General features: G+C 46.3%; 1 protein-coding gene across 1 annotated transcript in view; it reads left to right on the forward strand.

Moving 5' to 3' along the window:
• The window catches only part of LOC139253699 (contactin-associated protein-like 5), a 1,150,822-nt gene that overhangs the window by 377,909 nt on the left and 749,420 nt on the right, over nt 1-23,493 (forward strand). Inside the window, exon 4 of the mRNA XM_070873518.1 lies at nt 6,307-6,454. Within this exon, the coding sequence (XP_070729619.1) occupies nt 6,307-6,454 (148 nt within the window). The remainder of the gene's footprint in view (nt 1-6,306; nt 6,455-23,493) is intronic.

Here is a 23,493-nt window from a genome sequence, read left to right on the forward strand (position 1 = left end):
TCGGTTTCCTCACCGCCTCACCAAAGGGCGCTGTTCAGCGCCGAGGTTACGGCTCGCATCCCGCCGTAAGCAACTAGGCTCATACAGCAGTGCCTGGTCTCCATTCATCTTGGACCCCCTTGCCTCTGGACCAAGACCTTGCTCTGCTAAGCCCCTGCGGAAGCCAGCGTGCAACGGCCACCCCACGTTAAAGGAACTCACGCACAGGCATCTTCCACCCTCTAAAATGATGTTCGGGATCTGGAACGTCAGGACCCTCATGGACAACTCCCACAGCACCTTCAACCACTGTCTGTTCCACCTGTGACAGAGACTGTAATTCCCGTATTGGTCTGTACAGTCACCTGAGAACTCACTTTGAGAGTGGAAGCAAGTTTTCCTCGATTTCGAGGGATTATTAATGATGATGATGAAAGAGTGAAAAAAAATGGTCTGAATGTATAATCTTGAAGACTTGATTAATATTGGAGGAGTGTATGATTATTGAACGAAATGTTTGTGTTGCTTAAACGTGCACGATATACAAGTATTGCATTGATTAATTCTGTAACTCTAATCAGGACATGTACATAGTTTAGGGTTTATGTTACAGTGCTAAGTCTGCCACTGAGATGTCAATGGCGTTATCACTGCAATATTAGTGTTTCATTCAGTATCGCGGTGCATGAGCAGAAAACAACTGGTCCAGGGAGATTTTCATTTCCCTGCATCTGGCTGTGAGGGTGATTTACGTCTCTGGGACTCGGATACTGGCAGCAACTTTACCTTTCCTGTACACATAAATGTTTAATAAGCCTTCTGATTTTCTCCTCTTGTGGGGAGATGCCTATATGAGGCATTCCACCACACATACTATGAGACGGACTTATTTTAGCTAATCACTACATTCCAGACTCACCGAAGATTAAATTAAATGATAATGGTCACTGGAGTTGAAACTCCACTATGCTCTGATTGTCACACACTGGTTAATGTATTCGTACCCACTAATTTTATGGAGTTATTAACCCCAGGAATTTAAGATAACAGATAGAGGAATCATAGCCCCATTGTTCCCAGATTCATAAATATAAGATAGCCACTAATAAATCAAATAAGGAATTCAGGAGAATCTTCTTTACGCAGAGAGATGGATAAAGGTGCTTTTAAGGGAAAGCTAGATAAGCACATGAGGGAGAAAGGAATAGAGGTTATGTTGATAGAGTGAGAAAAAGCAGAGTGGGAAGAAGCTCGTGTGGGACATAGATCAGTCGGACCAAATGTCCTGTTTTTGTGCTGCACATTCTATATAAATTTGAGATATCCTGCACGGGCTCGATGGGCCGAATGGCCTCCTTTGAACTGTCACCATTCTATGATTCTATAGTTCTAGAAATTCAGTATCGCCCCCGTTGAGGCGTTAACCTTTGAGAAGTTGGACGTTTAGCTAATCAATCTCACTGCTCGCTAAATGCAGTCTCATCGCTCAAAGACTGCAGGGGAGCACCAAATATGATGCTAATGGCCATAGGTGAGTGGCGTAGGCTCCAAGCAGTAACGAATATGAGGTGTTGTGTAATCGGGAGTGAGCATTGGCCAAGGCGCCTTCCAGCCATTAAAAGGGAGGGTCACTGGAGTCCATACACCAGCCCCCAATGATTCGGAGAGGGCAGAATGGCGACATGTTGTGGGATGAAATGCAAAGGTCTTTGATGATCCGCGACACTCCTTGGCAGCAGATACATCGTGCGCTCTCAACCACTCATAACTGAGCTTTGGAACGGAAGTTGCTGGACAACTAGGGCACATCCTTTTAAGTAGCGCCCCACCAGCCGTCAGCCGGCTGGTTGACGCCTCCGCTCCCTGGCGCTATCGGCACGAGCCGCTAAGGCAGTGGGGAGGGGGAGGGGTGGCGCTTCGAAGTTTATAGATCAGATGCCTAGTGTTCGCTGACATCACGGTCTGCATGGCGAAAGGTGCTGAGGCGCAAACTGATGTCGCCGGCGCTACGGGGCCGGTGAATTTACCGTGCGGCACGACTGCCTGAGTGCTCCGTTAGCACCCCGGCTAACTGGGGTCGCCACAATGCCAAATTTCTCCCCTGAGATTCTATAAGATCTGGTGAGTATTCCTCAATCCCCAGAATGGACCAGCCAGAGTCACAAAGCATCTACTTCAACATTACTGGTAAAAAATCCTTTTACTTTGGTATGTGGCAGTGTACGTGTTTCTCCTGAGTGCGTTCGTGACAACTCCTTTACTTAATTTTAGATTTCGGCAGTTTATTCTCCATTAGTGCATAAGTTGTCATGGTGACTCAATCGAGCATTTCATTCTAATAATTGCATGGTATTGCTAAATGACGCAAGCCATTTTGCAAGACATTGGTCAAACTTTGGTCTCCTCATTAAAGGAAGGATATACTTGCATTGGAGGCAGTTCAGAGGAGGTTCACTAGGTTGATTCCGGAGATAAAGTGGTTGAATTATGAAGAAAGGTTGAGCAGGTTGGGCCTCTACTCATTGGAGTTTGGAAGAATGAGGTGATCTTATTGAAACATATAAGATAATGAGGAGGCTTGACAAGGTGGATGCAGAGAGGATGTTTCCCCTCATGGCGGAATCTAGAACTAGGGGGCATAGTTTCAGAATAAGGAGTCGCCCATTTAGAACTGAGATGAAGAGGAATTTCTTCTCTCAGAGGGTCATAAATCTGTGGAATTCTCTTCCCCAGAGAGCTGTGGAGGCTGGGTCATTGAATATATTTAAGGTGGAGATAGACAGATTTTTGAACAATATGGGAGTAAAGGACTATGGGGAGCGGGCAGGGATGTGGAGCTGAGGCCAAGATCAGATCAGCCATGATCTTATTGAATGGCAGAGCAGGCTCGAGGGGCCAAATGTCCTACTCCTGCTCCTATTTCCTATGTTCTTTAACCGCAATGCTCCTTCTTAAGTCTGAAATAGAGGGGGAAGGGTGTTCATTAGTGCCCCTTTCTCATCAAACAGTGCCACAGCATCTGCCTTGGCAGGCAGTCAGTTCCGTCTGTCTTTTCAAATTCCTCCATGGCCTTGCCCCCTCGCGACCTCTGTAACCTACTCCAGCCTTGCAACCCTTTGAGATCTCTGCGCTCCTCCAATTCTGGTCTCTTATAAATCCCCAATTTTAACCCCTTCACCACTGCCGGCCAAGCCCTTAGCTACTTAGGTCCTAAGGTCTGGAATTCCCTCCCTGAACCTCTCCTCCTTTATGACGCTCCTTAAAACCTACCTCTTTGACCAAGCTGTTGGTCCTGTCATAATATCTCCTTATGCGGCTCAGTGGGAGATTTTATTTGATAATGCTTTGGGACGTTTTACTAATTTAAAGGTGCTATACAACGTCAAGTTGTTGTTGTTACCAGAATCACTCCCAAACATAGGAAAATGGGAACAGTATTGGACCATTCAGCCCCTTGAGCCTTTTTCCGCCATTCAGTTAGATCATGGCTGATCTGTATCTTAACTCCATCTACCCACCTTGGCTCCATATTTATTGACACCCTTGCTGAACAAAAATCTATCGATCTCAGTTCTGAAATTTTCAATTGACCCTCAGCCTCAACAGCCTTTTGGGGGGAGAGAGTTCCAGAGTTCCACTACCTTTTGCTGTTTAGAAGTGCTTCCCAACATCGCCACTCAACGGCCGAGGTCTAATTTTCAGGTTATGCCTCTAATGGAGTGAGCGTAGAAACAGAAAGACTTTGAACCCTGATCATCTGATATGGAAACAGAAAAATGCTGGAAGTAATCAGTCCGTGTCTGAAGGAGTAAAGATAAATGCACTGCCTGAAAGAGCAGATGCAATTGCAATTTTCAAAAATGGAACTGGGTATATACTTGAAAAGGAATAAAGATTGCAGGAGTCTGCAGGAGCGCGACTAATTGGACAGCTCTTTCAAAGATCTGGCGCTTGCATGACGGGCTGAACAGCCTCCTTCTGTGCTGCACGAATCTATGATGAATATTTCAGCGTTAACTATTTGGTTTGAAAACTGGACAATACATTTGTGAGTCATCGGGAATGTTTAGAGACTTTTCTTTTGAGTTTCATCTATAAAAGTTCAAATAAACTCTGAATAATGTTTGCCGATCGATAAACACTGTGAGGATTCTTTGGCTGACCTCACTATTGGATCCGCTCTTGAGTCCATTGTGAAGGAAACTGACTTGCCCTCCGACTTCTTCAAGAAGGAAGCATTTATTGTCAGAGGAGTCATTAAAGTTTTGCCTTGTAAGCAGGTACATTAGCTGAATAGAAATATCTAGGCGAGAGTATTTTTCTTTCATGCTGGTTCTCTACGGATTTCATAGCTCCTTTTCTGAAAATGTCCTTGATATACCTGTGCTAAATATACCAGAGGGGGTAGGGGGCGATTTCCACAGCATTGGTGAAACCACTTCTGTTTATTTAGTTATGTTTTTACTGCAAGTAGCAAAAATAAATCATTTCCTCCTCCCTAAACTGGCCTAGTTTAAGCTATATAGTAGGAAGTTGTTGGATCTGAACATCAGCTATCTTTGCGCAGCGAACAGCAACTTGTATTTATATAGCGCCTTTAACGTAATAAAATGTCCCAAGGCGCTTCACAACAGTGTTATAAGCCAAAGCAGATAAATTTGACCCCACCAACAACTTGCATTTATACAGCGCCTTTAAAATAGAAAAACGTCCCAAGGTGCTTTAATCAGACAAAAATGGATGTCAATCCAAAGAAGATGATGCTAGAAGTCGTGACCCAAAATCTTGGTCAAAGTGATGGGTTTTGAGGAGGATGCGAAGGAAAGGGAATGGAGGCGGAGAGGCCCAGGAAAGGAATTCCAGCGACTGGGCCCAGAAGGCGGAAGGCACGGCAAACAAGGGTGGGGCGAAGGGAAGGAGGGAATGAGCAAGTGGCCAGAGTCGTGAAATTAGAGAGCTCTGTCGGGCTAGTGGAGGTTTCGGAGATTGGGAGGATCGAGGCTAAGATTTGTTAAAAGTTGTCGGTATTGATCCTGGACCCACTCAGAATCCAACTGTTCGGGCAATGATGAATATACATCAGGATTCTAATAGCATGTTCTTAAATTCCTAATTAGCAAGTTTCAATAAGTAGACACAGATTTTGTTTCTTCTTAAAGGACCAACTATTGGATTTAAATTATTGACGCAAAAACCATGTTGCATCCTTGCAGAATCTGAAGTATAACTGGCCAATTTATTGCAAAAGAAATACCTGTATCTACTGCTACAGCTAAAACTCACATTTTCTTTCTGCAAATAAACACATGTGGAGATGCTGACAGCTCTGGAGAACTGGATCAAGTCATTCTTATATTGACGATTCTAGGTCAATCTATCTAAAGAAATGCCTGAGCAGGGAGAAAATATTCTGTTTGATTGGAGAGTGTGGGAGTAATTAAAACATTACAGGCTGCCAGGTAATCAAAGGCACCTTCAGCCATCTAGGCCCGAAGCTCAGGAATGTCTTCGCTACAGCTCTCCATCTCTCAACCTCTTGCTGCTCCTTTAAAACCTTTCTTAAACCCCTAGCTCTTTGACCAAGTTTTTAGTCACTCCACCGAATATCTCCTTCTTTGTCCTGTTGTCCATTTTTGTCTGGTTGTGCTTCTGTGAAGTGCCCTGGGTTGTTTTTCTACATTAAAGGTACTATATAGCGTTAAGTTGTTGGCATTGTTGTACCACCAGTATGAAGAGATCAAAAATGAGTAATATGGACACAGGAGGAGGCCATTCAGCTCTTGTTATGACATTTAGTTCGATCGTGGCTGATCTGTACTTCAATCCCATTAACCTGCCTTTGCTCCATGTCCATATTGATACCCTTGCCCAATAAAAAAATCTGTCGATCTCAGTCTTGACAATTTCAAATTGACCCATTATCCTCAGCCTTTTGGGCAGGCCACATCGTCCGCATGCCTGACACGAGACTCCCAATTCAAGTGCTCTACTCGGAACTCCTACATGGCAAGCGAGCCCCAGGTGGGCAGAGGAAATGTTTCAAGGACACCCTCATGGCCTCCTTGATAAAGTGCAACATCCCCACCGACACTTGGGAGTCCCTGGCCCAAGACCGGCCAGCGATTGCAGGAGTCAGCAGTGAGGAAGGCCTTCAATTTGTTCAATTTGTTCATGTCAGAGTTGTGCGCATGCGCCACCCGGTGGCCGGGAATGGTTCCGGACGAGGGGTAGTTCCAGATGAGGGAGTTCTGGATAAGGGAGGTTCAACCTGTAGCGTTATATTACTCTGCTTCAACTCTTTGCTTCTTTCCTTCCTTTCCTTCATAGGCCTTCATCGGAAACTCCAACGCAGACACTGTTGTGCACCACAAGTTGCAGCACTCCATCAAAGCCAGATTCCTTCGCTTTGTTCCTCTTGATTGGAATCCCAACGGGAGAATCGGAATGCGGGTCGAGGTTTATGGATGCGCGTACAGTGAGTAAAAGCTTCAAAAATCAAACGGGACTGTGTATTGACAGCAGGCCTTTCAAGATCGGTTGCATAGATTAGTCTTGTATTCTCTTGCATATTAACTCAGCAGGCAAAAGAATCACCAACGTGCGTTAGAATTCAGAGCCCGTGCTGCCCTGGTGCTTTAGTTGGTATGTGCACTGCCTGGTGTGGTCATGAGCTGTACCTGGGCTTAAATGTTGGGGGTATAATTAAGTAGTTTGCAATGGCACTAAAATAGGCTGTTGTGGTTGATCATGAAGAAGAAAGCTGCGGACTGCAGGAAGATATATGGTCAGGTGGGTAGAACAGTAGCAAATGGAATCCAATCTGGATAAGTATGAGGTAATGCATTTGGGGAGGTTTAACAAGGCAAGGGAATACACATTAAATGTTACAACACTGAAAAGTGTAGTGGAACAAAGGGACCTTGGAGATCCCAGAAGGTAGCAGGCCAGGTAGATAAGGTGGTTAAGAAGGCTTATGGAATACTTGCCTTTATTAATCGAGGCATGGAATACAAGAGCAAGGAGGTTATGTTTGGACTGTATAAAACACTGGTTAGGCCGCAGCTGGAGTACTGTGCGCAGTTCTGGTCACCACATTACAGGAAAGATGTGATTGCACTGGAAAGGGTACAGAGGAGATTACAAGAATGTTGCCTGGACTGGAGAATTTTGGCTATGAGGAAAGATTGGAGGTGCTGGGTCTGTTTTCTTTAGAACAGAGGAGGCTGAGGGGAGACCTGATTGTGGTATGTAAAATTATGAGGGGCCTGGATAGAGTGGATAGGACGGACCTGTTTCCCTTGGCAGAGGGGTCAACAACCAGGGGGCATAGATTTAAAGTAATTGGAGGGGAGGTTTAGAGGAGATATGAGGGGAAATTTCTTCACCCAGAGGGTGGTGGGGGTCTGGAACTCACTGCCTGAAAGGGTGGTAGAGGCAGAAACCCTCACCACATTAAAAATTACTTGGACGTGCACTTAATTTGCCGTAACCTACAGGGCTACAGACCAAGAGCTGGAAAGTGAGAATAGGCTGGATCGCTCTTAGTCGGTCGGCATGGACACAATGGGCCAAAATGGCCTCCTTCCGTGCTGTAAATTTCTATGATTCTATTACTGTAAGTAAAGAATTAATCAGACTGCCCTGAAGTCTACTGGTTGAAGTTATATTACAGTGATATAAAGCTCTGGTTAAGACCACATTTAGAGTACTGCGTTCAGTTCAGCGCACCACACTCAGGAAGGCGATATTAGGCTTGGAGGGGATGCTGTGCTGAATGATACCAGTGCTAAAAGGGTTAAATTATGTTGACAGGTTGCATTGATTGGCTTGTATTCCCTTGAGGATAGAATATTGAGGTGATCTAATTGAGGTGTTTAAGATGATCAAATGGGTAGATGGGGGAACTTTTTCCTCTGGTGGGAGGGGGAAGAGGAGTCTAGAACAAGGGGACATGACCTTAAGTCAGGGGTGATATGTCAGGAAGCACGTCTTCACACAAAGGGTAATGGAAATCTGGAACTCGCTCCCCAAAAACCTGTTGGGACTGAGGGGTCAGTTGGAAATTTCAAAACTCTGATTGATATATTTTTGTTAGGTATGGTTATTAAGGGTCATGGAACCAAAGGCGGGTAGATGGAGTTATGATACAGATCAGCTGCGATCTAATTGAATGGTGGAAAAAGGCTTGAGGAGCTGAATGGCCTCCTCCTGTTCCCTTTGTTGCTAAGGTTAACTCTTGCCCGGTGAAAGGATTCTCCCTCTGTTGTTTTGAGGGTCCCTTCAAAGCTGTTTCCTGTTGTAGTGTGAGCATCTGATAAAATGGTCTCGGAAACAATCTTATTAAAAGTTAATTGAAAGGCGGTGTTTAATATCATTGCAGACAGAATCAAATATGTTCTTCGTTGAAGGTCACAGGAAAATCAACGAATCCCCCTTATCGGTCTTGATGCAAGTGCCAATGTTCGGAAACGCAAAGGATTTGGGATAATCTCTCGTGAATGCGAAGCGTTGTGAGATAATGATCCAAGCACCATAGTGACTTGAGGGCGATATGTTATTCCGTTTGCTAATTCTAAGCAAAAACAAAGAAACAGACACAAGCGGAAAGTTCTTTTTACGCACTTTCTTACACTCACATTTTCACAAAAAACACTGACCAAAGTTCTGCTTTCTTGCTCTTTTTCATTTTGTTGCTCTAAACAAGGACAGTCAGCACAGATTTGTTGAGGGAAATTCGTGTCTGACTAACTTGATTGAATTTTTCGAGGAGGCAACCAGGAAGGTTGTTGAGGGCAGTGCGTTTGATGTATTGTAAATGGATTTTAGCAAAGCTTTTGATAAGGTCCTAAATGGCAGACTGGTCACAAAAGTAAAAGCCCATGGGTTCCAGGGCAAAGTTTCAGGTTGGATCCAAAGGTTGGCTCAGAGGCAGGAAGCAAAGGGTAATGGTTGATGGGTGTTTTGTGACTGGAAGGTTGTATCCACTGGGGTTCTGCAGGGCTCAGTGCTGGACCCCTTGCTTTTTGTGGTATATGTCGATGACTTGGACTTGAATGTTGGGGATATGATTAAGAAGTTTTCAGATGACACTAAAATAGGCTGTGTGGTTGATAATGAGGAAGAAAGCTATGGACTGCAGGAAGATATCAATGCACTGGTCAGGTGAGTGGAACAGTGGCAAATGAAATTCAATCCAGATTAGTGTGAGGTAATGAATTTGGGGAGCTCTAAGAAGGCAAGGGAGTACACATTAAATAGTACGACACTGAGAAGTTTAGAAGAACAAAGGGACCTTGGAGTGCAGATATCTGAAGGTAGCAGGCCAGGTAGATAAGGTGGTTAAGAAGGTGTCATGTATTTCACCATCTTGCAATGACTATAAGTATGTAACTGAAACTCATGCATACTGTACCTGTACCCTTGTAATGCACACCCTGACCACAGGAAGTGAGCTCCTCATCTGGGTTTCCAGGTATAAAAGGGGAGGTCCCACCCAGGATCAGCACTCTTTAGTCCTGGGAATAAAGTGAAGGTCACAGAGTGACTGTGTCTGATATATCCATGCCTCGTGTGAGTTTGTAACAAGGTGCAGAGACATAACAGAAGGGATATGGAATACTTGCCTTTATTAGTCGAGGCATTTAATACAAGAACAAGGAGGTTATGCTTGAACTGTATAAAACACTGGTTAGGCCGCAGCTGGAATACTGTGTGCAGTTCTGGTCACCACATTACAGGAAAGATGTGATTGCACGGGAATGAATGCAGAGGAGATTTACAAGAAGGTTGCCTGGACTGGAGAATTTTGGCTATAAGGAAAGCTTATAGCTTTATTAAGAAATGCTGGATGTGTTTTCTTTGGATCAGAGGAGGCTAAGGGAAGATCTAATCGAGTGTATAAAATTATGAGGGGCCTGGATAAAGTGGCAGAGGGTCAACAACCAGGGGGCGTAGATTTAAAGTAATTGCGGGGAGGTTTAGAGGAGGTATGAGGGGAAATGTCTTCACCCAGAGGGTGGTGGGGGTCTGGAACTCACTGCCTGAAAGGGTGGTAAAGGCAGAAACCCTCACCACATTTAAAAGATACTTGAATGTGCACTTGAAGTGCCGTAACCTGCAGGGCTACAGACCAAGAGCTGGAAAGTGGGATTAGGCTGGATAGCTCTTGGTCAGCCAGCATGGACATGATGGTCCGAAATGGCCTCTTTCTGTGCTGTAAATTTCTATCATTGTATGAGCTTCCCACCACATATCTGCACCATCACCAAGACCACGTACTTCCACCTCGGTAAATTCACCCATCTCCACCGCTGCCTCAGCTCATCCGCTGCTGAAACCCTCATCCACACCTTTGTTACCTCCAGACTCGACTATTGCAACTCTCTCCTGGCCGGCCACCCATCTTCCACACTCCATAAACCTGTGCTCATCCAAAACTCTGCTGCCCATGTATCCGAACTCGCATCAAGTCCCGCTCAGCCACCACCCCTGTGCTTACTGACCCATATTGACTCCCGTTCCGGCAACACATCAGTTTCAAAATTCTCATCTTTGTTTTCAAATCCCTCATGGCCTCGCCTCCCCCCGCCTCCCTATATCTGTCGCCTCCCCAAGACCCATATCCCTCCGAGATATCTGCATTCCTCCAATTCTGGCCTCTTGCTCACCTACGATTCCAATAGAAAAGCCAAATAATGTGGATGCTGGGAATCTGAAATAAACATAGAAAGTTCTGGAAACACTCAGCAGCTCATTCTATTATCTCCATTTCTCTCTCTACAAATGCTGCCTGATCTGCTGACTATTTACAGCACTATCTATTTTTCTACCACCATCAGCTCTGGAATTCCCATCTCAAAGCCTTTCTTTCCCACTTTAAGTTGCTTCTTAAAACCTGACTCTTTGTCCAAGCTTTTGGACATCTGTCCTAATATCTCCTTATAAGAACATAAGAAATAGGAGCAGGAGTAGGCCATATGGCCCTTCGAGCCTGCTTCGCAATTTAATACGATCATGGCTGATCCGATCATGGACTCAGGTCCACTTCCCTGCCCGCTCCCCATAATCCCTTATTCCCTTATCGGTTAAGAAACTGTCTATCTCCGCCTTAAATTTATTCAATGTCCCAGCTTCCACAGCTCTCTGAGGAAGCGAATTCCACAGATTTACAACCCCCTGAGAGAAGAAATTTCTTCTCATCTCAGATTTAAATGGGCGGCCCCTTATTCTAAGATTATGCCCCCTAGTTCTTGTCTCCCCTATCAGTGGAAACATCCTCTCTGCATCCACCTCTCATTTTTCTGAATTCCAATGAGTAGAGGCCCAACCTTCTCAATTTTTCCTCATAAGTCAAACTCATCATCTCCGTAATCAACCGAGTGAATCTTCTCTGAACTGTCTCTAAAGCAAGTATATCCTTTTTTAAATATGGAAACCAAAACTGCACGCAGTATTCCAGGTGTTGCCTCACCAATACCCTGTATAACTACAGCAAGACTTCCCTGCTTTTATACTGCATTTCCTTTGTAATAAAGGCCAAGTTTCCATTGGCCTTCCTGATCACTTGCTGTACCTGCATACTAACCTTTTGTGTTTCATGCACCAGGACCCCCAGGTCCCACTCAGTGTTAAATTTTGTTTGATAATGCTCATTGTGAAGCGTCTTGGAACGTTTTACTACGTTAACGGTGCCACATAAATGCAGATTGTGTTGTTGTTGTGTTCAATAAAAAAAAAGGCTGCAGATGCTGAAAATGTGAAGTAAAAACAGAACCTGCTGGGATGCTCACAGCCAATCAGTCAGCCTCTGTGTCGAGAAAGATGAACAGATATTTTAGTAAATGAAAGAGTTGCATTTGTATAGTGCCTTTCCTGGCCTTAGGATATCCCAAAGTGATTTATAGTCAATGAAGTAATTTTTGGAGTGTAGTCACTGTTGTGATGTAGGAAATGCGGCAGACATTTCATGCACAGCAAGCTCCCACAAACAGCAATGTGATAATGACCAGATAATCTGTTGTAGTGACATTGGTTGAGTGATTAATATTGATCAGGACACCGGGGAGAACTTCCCTGCTCTTCTTCCAAAAAAATGCTGTGGGATCTTTTACGTCCACCTGAGAGAGCAGACTGGGGCCTCGGTTTAACGTCTCGTCTGAAGGACGGCACCTCCGACAGCGCAGCCTGGATTTTGTGCTCAAGTCTCGGGAGTGGGGTCCCCTAACCTTTCAGACTCGAGAGGCGAGAGTGCTACTCACTGAGCTACAGCTGACAGCTGAATCAACGTCGGCCATGTTACACTATTGCCCAAAGCCGGAATTGCCCCAGTGGGTCATCAGCCTCCAGGAGCGGTACAGGTAAAGGGCTGAAAAATAAACCGAAACAGCACACGGAGCGACTGCGCTCAGCCAAGGGAGAATCCCAGCACCTCTGAGAGATGAACGAATATGGATGCCAGTCATGGGGTTACCCGAATTTGCTGTTCATCTGTTTGTAAGGCTTTCCTGCATCTGGCTGACACTGAAGTAAAACAAGCCCTGAGCTCTGATGCTGGCACTCAAGGCTGCTGTGAAAGATAGATCTAAACGCCATCTCCGATTGCCACGCTCTGTGCTTCAGACCATTGAATACATTCCTTTCAATGCTCCTGTCAAACACCATCAAATGAAACAAGATTACAAACGATTTTACTCACTGCTTTTTTTATTCCAGTGGCATGAATACCAGTACAATTATTTATGATTTATCTTTTTGTTGTGTGTGTGTGTGTGTGTGTGTATGTTTTTCCTTTTTTTGATAACACGCCCAAGGTCTTCAGTTTCTAGACGGATGCTACAAATGTACAAAGGCTTACCATCCAATTGCACGCAGAAGTTGTTTGCCCGGGTGTCATTCACAACCGTTCGTGCCCCTGGATTCTGGAACTGCAAAGTGTGGGTTTGTGTCTGATGCAAGGGAACCCAAACTGTCCGTTAAAGAGATTTGAACCTTGGAAACAACACTGTGCGAGATTATTGTGGGAAGTTTCAGGCATCGTATTCATTCGAAAAAACATATTTATTGTTGGGGTTCGGGATGCCAACTCCAGACAGACGTAGTCCTGGAGGTTTTCATATGACCGCTCACCTCCAAGGGCCCTGCAGTGTCAGCAGTGGCTCAGTGGGACGCACTCTCACCTCCGAGTCAGAAGGTTGTGTGTTCGAGTCCCACTGTTGTAACTTGAGTACATAAATCTAGGCTGACACTCCCAGTGCAGTGCGGAGCGAGTGCTCCATTGTTGGAGGCGCTGTCTTTTGGAGGAAACTTTAAACCGAGACCCCGTCTGCTCTCTCAGGTGGACGTAAAGGATCCTACGTCCCCTTAAGAAGAGTAGGTGCCTTGTGAATTGCTCTAAGGGAGGGGGGGAGGTGCAGCATTACCAGGAAGTTGGTGCTTTGTGATCCCTTTATGGAGCCAAACAATGGAAACAATGGGGTCTAATTCCTCCCTCCATGATCTTGTGCATTGTTATATATGTATACTTGTATCTACTCTGTACAGGAACCAAAGGGATCATCCCCTGGAGGCCCAAGGGATCCCATAATCCCTTGAGAGCACTGGTATTTAAGGAGGCTTCACAGGTTGGAGAGGCACTCTGGAGATCTGCAATAAAAGACTAAGGTCACATTTTACTTTGAGCTCACAGTGTTCAGTTTGACTCTTTCCTCCATACACTACAACTGGCAACAAGATACAGATAGCGAACCCAAAGATGCAGAGAACAGTGGGCATCCTGGAGAAATTCTCGGAGGGAGATGATTGCGAAACTTTTGTGGAGCGACTCGACCAATACTTCGTGGCCAACGAGCTCGAGGGGGAAGAGAGCACTGCCAAACGAAGGGCGATCCTCCTCACCGTCTGTGGGGCACCAACGTATGGGCTCATGACGAATCTGCTCACTTCAGCGAAAGCCACGGAGAAATCGTACGACAATTTGTGCACACTGGTCCGAGAGCATTTGAACCCGAAGGAAAAAGTTCTGATGGCGAGGTACCGGTTCGACACCTACAAAAGTTCTGTAGGCCAGGAAGTGGTGAGTTATGTCGCCGAGCTAAGATGCCTTGCAGGTCATTGTGAATTTGAAGGACATTTGGAGCACATGCTCGAGCTAGGCCGGCTGCAAAGAGAAGGCATAATTTCCCCGATCGAGTTCAACGAGTGGGCCAGTCCTATCATCCAAGTTCTCAAGGGAGACAGCAATGTCAGAATCTGTGGCGATTACAAAGTAACTATTGAATGTTTCTCCCTGAAGGACCAATACCCACTACCAAAGCTTGACGACCTCTTTGCAACACTGGCGGGTGAAAAGACGTTCTTGAAGCCAGATCTGACTTCAGCCTACATGACGCAGGAACTCGAGGAATCATCGAAGGCCCTCATCTGCATCAACATGCACAAAGGTCTTTTTGTTTATAACAGATGACCGTTTGGAATCCGATCAGCAGCGGCGATATTTCAGAGAAACAGGGAAAGCTTACTGAAGTCGGTCCCGCATAACATGGCCTTCTAGGATGACATCTTGGTTACAGGTTGGGACACAGTCAAGTATCTGCAGAACCTGGAGGAGGTTCTTAGTCGACTCAACCACGTGGGGCTCAGGTTAAAACACTCGAAGTGCATTTTCCTGGTGCCTCAAGTGGAGTTCTTGGGAAGGAGGATTGCGGCAGACGGCATCAGGCCCACCAACGCGAAGACGGAGGCAATCGAGAACGCACCGAGGCCACAGAACGTGACGAAGCTGTGGTCATTTCTGGGATTCCTGAACTACTTTGGTAACTTCTTAGCGGGTCTCAGCACACAGTTATAAACACAGCATGTTTTCCATGAAAAGGAGATGAATGGGTTTGGGGCAAAAGCCAAGAGTCTGGTGTAAAAATAAAAAAGGGAAGGTGGCTCAACTGTGGCTATCAAGGGAAATCAGGGATAGTATTAAAGCCAAGGAAGTGGCATACAAATTGGCCAGAAATAGCAGCAAACCCGGGGACTGGGAGAAATTTAGAACTCAGCAGAGGAGGACAAAGGGTTTGATTAGGGCAGGGAAAATAGAGTACGAGATGAAGCTTGCAGGGAACATTAAAACGGACTGCAAAAGCTTCTATAGATATGTAAAGAGAAAAAGGTTAGTTAAGAAAATGTAGGTCCCCTGCAGTTAGAATCAGGGGAAGTCATAACGGGGAACAAAGAAATGGCAGACCAATTGAACAAGTACTTTGGTTCGGTATTCACTAAGGAGGATACAAACAACCTTCAGGATATAAAAGGGGTCAGAGGGTCTAGTAAGAAGGAGGAACTGAGGGAAATCCTTATTAGTCGGGAAATTGTGTTGGGGAAATTGATGGGATTGAAGGCCGATAAATCCCCAGGGCCTGATGGACTGCATCCCAGAGTACTTAAGGAGGTGGCCTTGGAAATAGCGGATGCATTGACAGTCATTTTCCAACATTCCATAGACTCTGAATCAGTTTCTATGGAGTGGAGGGTAGCCAATGTAACCCCACTTTTTTAAAAAAGGAGGGAGAGAGAAAACATGGAATTATAGACCGGTCAGCCTGACATCGGTAGTGGGTAAAATGATGGAATCAATTATTAAGGATGTCATAGCAGCGCATTTGGAAAGAGGTGACATGATAGGTCCAAGTCAGCATGGATTTGTGAAAGGGAAATCATGCTTGACAAATCTTCTGGAATTTTTTGAGGATGTTTCCAGTAAAGTGGACAAGAGAGAACCAGTTGATGTGGTGTATTTGGACTTTCAGAAGGCTTTCGACAAGGTCCCACACAAGAGATTAATATGCAAAGTTAAAGCACATGGGATTGGGGGTAGTGTGCTGACGTGGATTGAGAACTGGTTGGCAGACAGGAAGCAAAGAGTAGGAGTAAATGGGGACTTTTCAGAATGGCAGGCAGTGACTAGTGGGGTACCGCAAGGTTCTGTGCTGGGGCCCCAGCTGTTTACATTGTACATTAATGATTTAGACGAGGGAATTAAATGTAGTATCTCCAAATTTGCGGATGACACTAAGTTGGGTGGCAGTGTGAGCTGCAAGGAGGATGCTATGAGACTGCAGAATGACTTAGATAGGTTAGGTGAGTGGGCAAATGCATGGCAGATGAAGTATAATGTGGATAAATGTGAGGTTATCCACTTTGGTGGTAAAAACAGAGAGACAGACTATTATCTGAATGGTGACAGATTAGGAAAAGGGGAGGTGCAACGAGATCTGGGTGTCATGGTCCATCAGTCATTGAAGGTTGGCATGCAGGTACAGCAGGCGGTTAAGAAAGCAAATGGCATGTTGGCCTTCATAGCGAGGGGATTTGAGTACAGGGGCAGGGATGTGTTACTACAGTTGTACAGGGCCTTGGTGAGGCCACACTTGGAGTATTGTGTACAGTTTTGGTCTCCTAACTTGAGGAAGGACATTCTTGCTATTGAGGGAGTGCAGCGAAGGTTCACCAGACTGATTCCCGGGATGGTGGGACTGACATATCAAGAAAGACTGGATCAACTGGGCTTGTATTCACTGGAGTTCAGAAGAATGAGAGGGGATCTCATAGAAACGTTTAAAATTCTGACGGGTTAAGACAGGTTAGATGCAGGAAGAATGTTCCCAATGTTGGGGAAGTCCAGAACCAGGGATAAGGGGTAAGCCATTTAGGACCGAGATGAGGAGAAACTTCTTCACCCAGAGTGTGGAATTCTCTACCACAGAAAGTTGTTGAGGCCAATTCACTAAATATATTCAAAAAGGAGTTAGATGTAGTCCTTACTACTCGGGGGATCAAGGGGTATGGCGAGAAAGCAGGAATGGGGTACTGAAGTTGCATGTTCAGTCATGAACTCATTGAATGGCGGTGCAAGCTCGAAGGGCCGAATGGCCTACTCCTGCACCTATTTTCTTTGTTTCTCTGTTTCTATGTTTCTAAATGCCTTCGTAAAAGCGAGAAAATTGTTATGCTCAAACAAATTGCTTTTGTTGTATGATCCACGTAAGCGTTTGGTACTAGCAAATGATGCGTCATCATATGGCGTCAGGTGTGTATTGCAACAAGCTAATGTTTTCAGGAAGCTGCACCTGGTTGCTTATGCATCCAGGAGTCTGTCTAAGGCTGAGAGAGCCTACAGCATGATTGAGAAAGAAGCGTTAGCGTATGACTATGGGGTAAAGAAAATGCATTAATATCTGTTTGGGTTAAAATCCGAATTGGAAACTGACCATAAGCCACTTATATCTCTGTTCTCCGAGAGTAAAGGGATAAATGCCAATGCATTGGCCCGCATCCAAAGATGGACGCTCACGTTGTCCACTTACAACTACGCCATTCCCCACAGGCCAGGCATAGAAAACTGCGCCGATGCTCTCAGTAGGCTGCCATTGTCCACCACGGGGGTGGAAATGGCGCAGCCCGCAGATCTAGCCATGGTTATGGAAGCATTTGAGAGTGAGCAATCACCCATCACTGCCCGGCAGATCAAAACCTGGAAAAGCCAGGGCCCCTTATTATCTCGAATCAAAAGCTGTGTGCTTCACGGGAACTGGTCCAGTGTCCCAGTGGAAATGCAGGAAGAGAGAAAGCCGTTCCAGCGGTGCAAAAATGAAATGTCTATACAGGCAGGCTGCCTTCTATACGACAATCGAGTAGTGGTCCCCAAGAAGGGCAGAGACATCTTCATCAATTACCTCCACATTACCCACCCAGGCATCGTAATGATGAAAGCGATAGGCAGATCCCACGTGTGGTGGCCCGGTATCGATGCGGACTTAGAGTCCTGCGTTCACACATGTAATACATGCTCGCTGTTAAGAAATGTACCTCGGGAGGCGCCGCTAAGTTTATGGTCTTGGCCCTCCAAACCGTGGTCTCGGTACACGTGGACGATGCAGGCCCATTCTTTGGTAAAATGTTCCTTGTGGTTGTAGACGCATACTCCAAGTGAATTGAATGTGAGATAATGTCGGCTAGCACGTTCGCTGCCCCGACTGAAAGCCTGCGGGCCATGTTTGCCACACGGCCTACCCGATGTCCTGGTGAGCGACAACGGGCCATGTTTTACCAGTGCTGACTTCAAAGAATTTATGACCCGTAATGGGATCAAACATGTCACATCTGCCCCATTTAAACCAGCGACCAATGGTCAGGCAGAGAAAGCAGTGCAAACCATCAAGCAAGGCTTGAAGAGGGTAACTGAAGGCACACTGCAGACTCGCCTCTCCTGAGTCCTGCTTAGCTACCTCACGAGACCCCACTCACTCACTGGGATCCCCCCGCTGAACTACTCATGAAAAGAGCATTTAAGACAAGGCTCTCATTAGTTCACCCTGATCTACATGAACAGGTAGAGAGCAGGCGGCTTCAACAAAGTGCATAGCATGATAGCGCAAATGTGTCATGCGAGATTGAAATCAATGATCCAGTATTTGTATTAAATTATGGACAAGATCCCAAGTGGCTTCCCGGCACTGTCGTGGAGAGAAGCAGGAGGTTTCGGGTCAACCTTTCAAATGGACTCATTCACTGGAAATACTTGGACCAAATCAAACTCAGATTGACGGACTATCCTGAGCAACCCACCTTGGACCCTACCTTTTTTGATCCCCCAACATACACACCAGTGTCAACCGGCACCACGGTTGACCACGAAGCAGAACCCATCAATCACAGCAGCCCTGCAGGGCCTTACACACCAGGCAGCTCAGCAAGGCCAGCTGCACAGCAGCCCAGTGAGGGCCCAACAAATGATTCAACAACACCAACTTTCACACCGAGATGATTAACCAGGGCAAAAAGGGCCCCAGATCGACTCACATTGTAAATAGTTACACTGTTGACTTTGTGGGCGAGTGTTGTTATATATGTATACTTGTATTTACTCTGTACAGCCACCAGGGTGCTCATCCCCTGGAGTCCCAAGGGATCCCATAATCCCTTGCGAGCACAGGTATGTAAGGAGGCTTCACAGGTTGGAGAGGTACTCTGGAGACCTGCAATACAAGACTAAGGTCACACTTTACTTTGAGCTCACAGTGTTCAGTCTGATTCTTTCTCCACACAGTACATGCGTGATCCAAGAGTTTTCTGGTAAACGTTTGCAGAATACTCCTTGCACCTGCTCTGTGATTGACAGATCTGTCAATTGACTCCCTCGCCCTCCTTCTTCGTGGTTTTGTACTTCTTGGCCTGCATGTTTTGGCACACACCGCAGGCAGTTGATTTTAGCCATCAGCCTCTCGGCTCAGGCCCTGCTACTGCAGATGGCAGATGGAATACAATGTCGGAAAATATGAGGTCATCCACCTTGGAATAAAAAACAGTAAAAGGGAATATTATTTGAATGGGGAGAAATTACAACATGCTGCGGTGCAGAGGGACCTGGGGGTCCAAAAATCCCAAAATGTTAGTTTGCAGGTGCAGCAGGTAATCAGGAAGGCGAATGGAATGTTGGCCTTCATTGTGAGAGGGATGGAGTACAAAAGCAGAGAGGTCCTGTTGCAACTGTACAGGGTATTGGTGAGGCCGCACCTGGAGTACTGCGTGCAGTTTTGGTCACCTCACTTAAGGAAGTATACACTAGCTTTAGAGGGGGTACAGAGACGATTCACTCGGCTGATTCCGGAGATGAGGGGGTTACCTTATGATGATAGATTGAGTAGACTGGGTCTTTACTCGTTGGAGTTCAGAAGGATGAGGGGTGACCTTATAGAAACATTTAAAATAATGAAAGGGATAGACAAGATAGAGGCAGAGAGGTTGTTTCCACTGGTCGGGGAGACTAGAACTAGGGGCACAGCCTCAAAATACGGGGGAGCCAATTTAAAACTGAGTTGAGAAGGAATTTCTTCTCCCAGAAGGGTTGTGAATCTGTGGAATTCCCTGCCCAAGGAAGCAGTTGAGGCTAGCTCATTGAATGTATTCAAATCACAGATAGATAGATTTTTAACCAATAAGGGAATTAAGGGTTATGGGAAGTGGGCGGGTAAGTGGAGCTGAGTCCACGGCCAGATCAGCCATGATCTTTTTTGAATGGCAGAGCAGGCTCGAGGGGCTAGATGGCCTACTCCTGTTCCTAATTCTTATGTTCTTATGTTCTTATTTGAAGGGCCGCAGCGCTAAATGGGGGCGTCTGAGCAATACGCCCCAGCAATCATAGAAACATCGAAATTAGGTGCAGGAGCAGGCCATTCGGCCCTTCGAGCCTGCAATAAGATCATGGCTGATCATTCAACCTCAGTACCCCTTTCCTGCTTTCTTTCCATACCTCTTGATACCTTTGGCCGTAAGGGCCATAGCTAACTCCCTTTTGAATATATCTAATGAACTGGCCTCAACAACTTTCTGCGGTAGAGAATTTTGCAGGTTAACCACTCTCTGAGTGAAGAAGTTTCTCCTCATCTCGGTTCTAAATGGCTTACCCCTTATTCTTAGACTGTGACCCCTGGTTCATGCGCCACGCTATCTTGGCTTGTCATGCACAACGGGGTCCTGTTTTCAGTCCATGATGCTGGGCATCAACAGGCCGATAATGACCACAAGATGGAGTCGGAGGCCTTCGTAACCCGTCAACACCAATGATGCGGTCGGTGCCATTTTGACAGGGGCTTGCCACGAGCCGCCCACAGTGCCCGCCACTATCAGGCTGCAGGGCCAATTTCAATATGTCCAATTTAAACAAGACTGAACTTCAAAATCCTTGCTGCCACTTCGCCGCAGGTCCGGCCAACAGCAACATCGACCCCAGTGACCTTTTAATTTCAAACATGTCATTCGGGACGCTACTACATTGCGGGGGCGGTGCGGGGGGGGTTGTTGGGGGTGAGATATATTCCGAGAAAAGCTCGGCCTGCCATTTGGGTTATGGTCATTGGGATAGCGTTGCTTCTGTCTTGGACACCAACCCTCTGAGTGACCCTTTGTGTCAGCTGTGGCTCAGTGGGTAGCGCACTCGCGTCTGAGTCAAAAGGTTGTGGGTTCAAGTCCCACTCCAGTGACTTCAGCATGAAAAATCTAGGCTGACACTCCCAGTGCAGTGCTGAGGGGAGGCACTGTCGAAGGTGCCGTCTTTTGGATGAGACGTTAAACCGAGGCCCCGTCTGCTCTCTCAAGCGTACGTAAAAGATCCCGTGTCACTATTTCGAAGAAGAGCACAGGAGTTATCCCCGGTGTCCTGGCCAATATTTATCCCTCAATCAACATAAAAAAAACAGACTAACTGGTCATTATCACATTGCTGTGAGTGGGAGCTTGCTGTGCACAAATGGCTGCCGTGTTTCCTACATTACAGCAATAACTACACTTCAAAAAGTACTTCATTGGCTGTAAAGCACTTTGAGATGTCCGGTGATCATGAAAGTCGCTATATAAATGCAAGTCTTTCTTTTCTTCCAATGCCAAGGAAACCCGCTTTACAGTCATATCCATTCTTTTACTGGCATTTGCAAGTGCTGACAAGGATAATCCACTGTGTTGAAATTATGGAGTTAATGTTTCCTTTCTGATGAATATTTCCTTATTAAACCTCAACTGCCTTTTTGTACGGTTGTGATTATGCGATCCAATACATTCGAAGAACTTACATTTATTTAGCACCTTTCACAACATCACGAAGTCCCAAAGCGCTTTCATCTTGAGTTCATCCAAAACTCGGCTGCCCGTGCACTAACTCGTACCAAGTTCCTCTCACCCATCACCCCTGTGCTCGCTAACCTACATTGGCTCCCGGTTAAGCAACGCCTCGATTTCAAAATATCATCCTTCCAAATCCCTCCATTGCCTCGCCCCTCCCTATCTCTGTAATCCCCTTCAGCTCGACAACCCTCTGAGATTTCTGCACTCCACCAACTCTGACCTCTTGAGCATCCCCGATTTTAATCACTCCATCACTGGCGGCCATGTCTTCAGCCCTAAGCTCAGGAATTCGCTCTCTATATCTCTCTGTCTCTCTAGCTCTCTCTCCTCATTTAAGGCGGTCTTTAAAAACTACCTCTCTGACTAAGCTTTGGGTCATCATCATAGGCAGTCCCTCGGAATGAATCCCTAGGTGGCTGTACAGTCCAATACGAGAACCACAGTCCCTGTCACAGGTGGGACAGATAGTCGTTGAGGGAAGGGGTGGGTGGGACTGGTTTGCCGCACACTCTTTCAGCTGCCCGCGCTTGATTTCTGCATGCTCTCGGCGCCCGCCCGGATGCACTTCCTCTACTTAGGGCGGTCTTTGGCCAGGGCCTCTCAGGGGTCAGTGGGGATGTTGCACTTTTTCAGGGAGGCTTTCAGGGTGTCACTGTAACGTTTCCGCTGCCCACCTTTGGCTCGTTTACCATGAAGGAGTTCCAAACAGAGCGCTTGCTTTGGGAGTCTCGTGTCTGGTATGCGAACGATGCGGCCTGCCCAGCGGAGCTGATCAAGTGTGGCCAGTGCTTCAATGCTGAGGATGTTGGCCTGGTCGAGGACGCTAACGTTGGTACATCTGTTGGGGATTTGAAGGATCTTGCGGAGGCATCGTTGGTGGTATTTCTCCAGTGACTTGAGGTATCTACTGTACATGGTCCATATCTCTGAGCCATACAGAAAGGCGGGTATTACTACAGCCCTGTAGACTATGAGCTTGGTGGCAGCTTTGAGGGCCTGGTCTTCAAACACTCCTTTCCTCAGGCGGCCGAAGGCTGGACTGGTGCAGTGTTGAATCTCGTCGTCAATGTCTGCTCTTGTTGATAAGAGGCTACCGAGATATGGGAAATGGTCCACATTGTCCAGGGCCACGCCGTGGATCTTGATGACTTGGGGGCAGTGCTGTGTGGTGTGGACAGGCTGGTGTAGGACCTTTGTCTTACGGATGTTTAGCGTAAGGCCCATGCTTTCGTACACCTCAGTAAATACGTCAAATATATCCTGGAGTTCAGCCTCTGTAAGTGCGCAGACGCAGGCATCGTCCGCATACTATAGCTTGACGACAGAGGTTCGGGTGGGCTTGGACCTGGCCTGGAGATGACGAAGTTTGAATAGGTTCCCACTGGTTCTGTAGTTTAGTTCCACGTCAGCGGGGAGCTTGTTGACTGTGAGCTGGGGCATGGCAGCGAGGAAGATTGAGAAGAGTGTTGGGGCGAAGACGCAGCCCTGTTTGACTCCGGTCCGGACGTGGATTGGCTCACCTGGATCCTCGTCCAGGCAGGGGTCACATAGATTTGGGTACCTGTCCTAAAATCTACTTTTGTGGCTCGGTGTCAAATTTTGCTCAACTCCTGTGAAGCACTTTGAGACTTTTGACTACATTAAAGGCGCTATATAAATTCAAGTTGTGTTGTTTGCAGTCACTGATGTAACGTCGGAAACACGTCGGCCAAATTGCTCACAGCAAATGCACACAGCTTGGCAAATTGCTGCTTTCATTGCCTGCTAATTCTCACCGGCTATTTTAAACAGCATATACGTTTTAAGTAATTTACCTGACGATTTACATATTGAAGTTTTAACGTCACATTC

Source organism: Pristiophorus japonicus, chromosome 3 (genome assembly GCF_044704955.1).
Source record: "Pristiophorus japonicus isolate sPriJap1 chromosome 3, sPriJap1.hap1, whole genome shotgun sequence".
Lineage (NCBI taxonomy): Eukaryota > Metazoa > Chordata > Chondrichthyes > Pristiophoridae > Pristiophorus > Pristiophorus japonicus.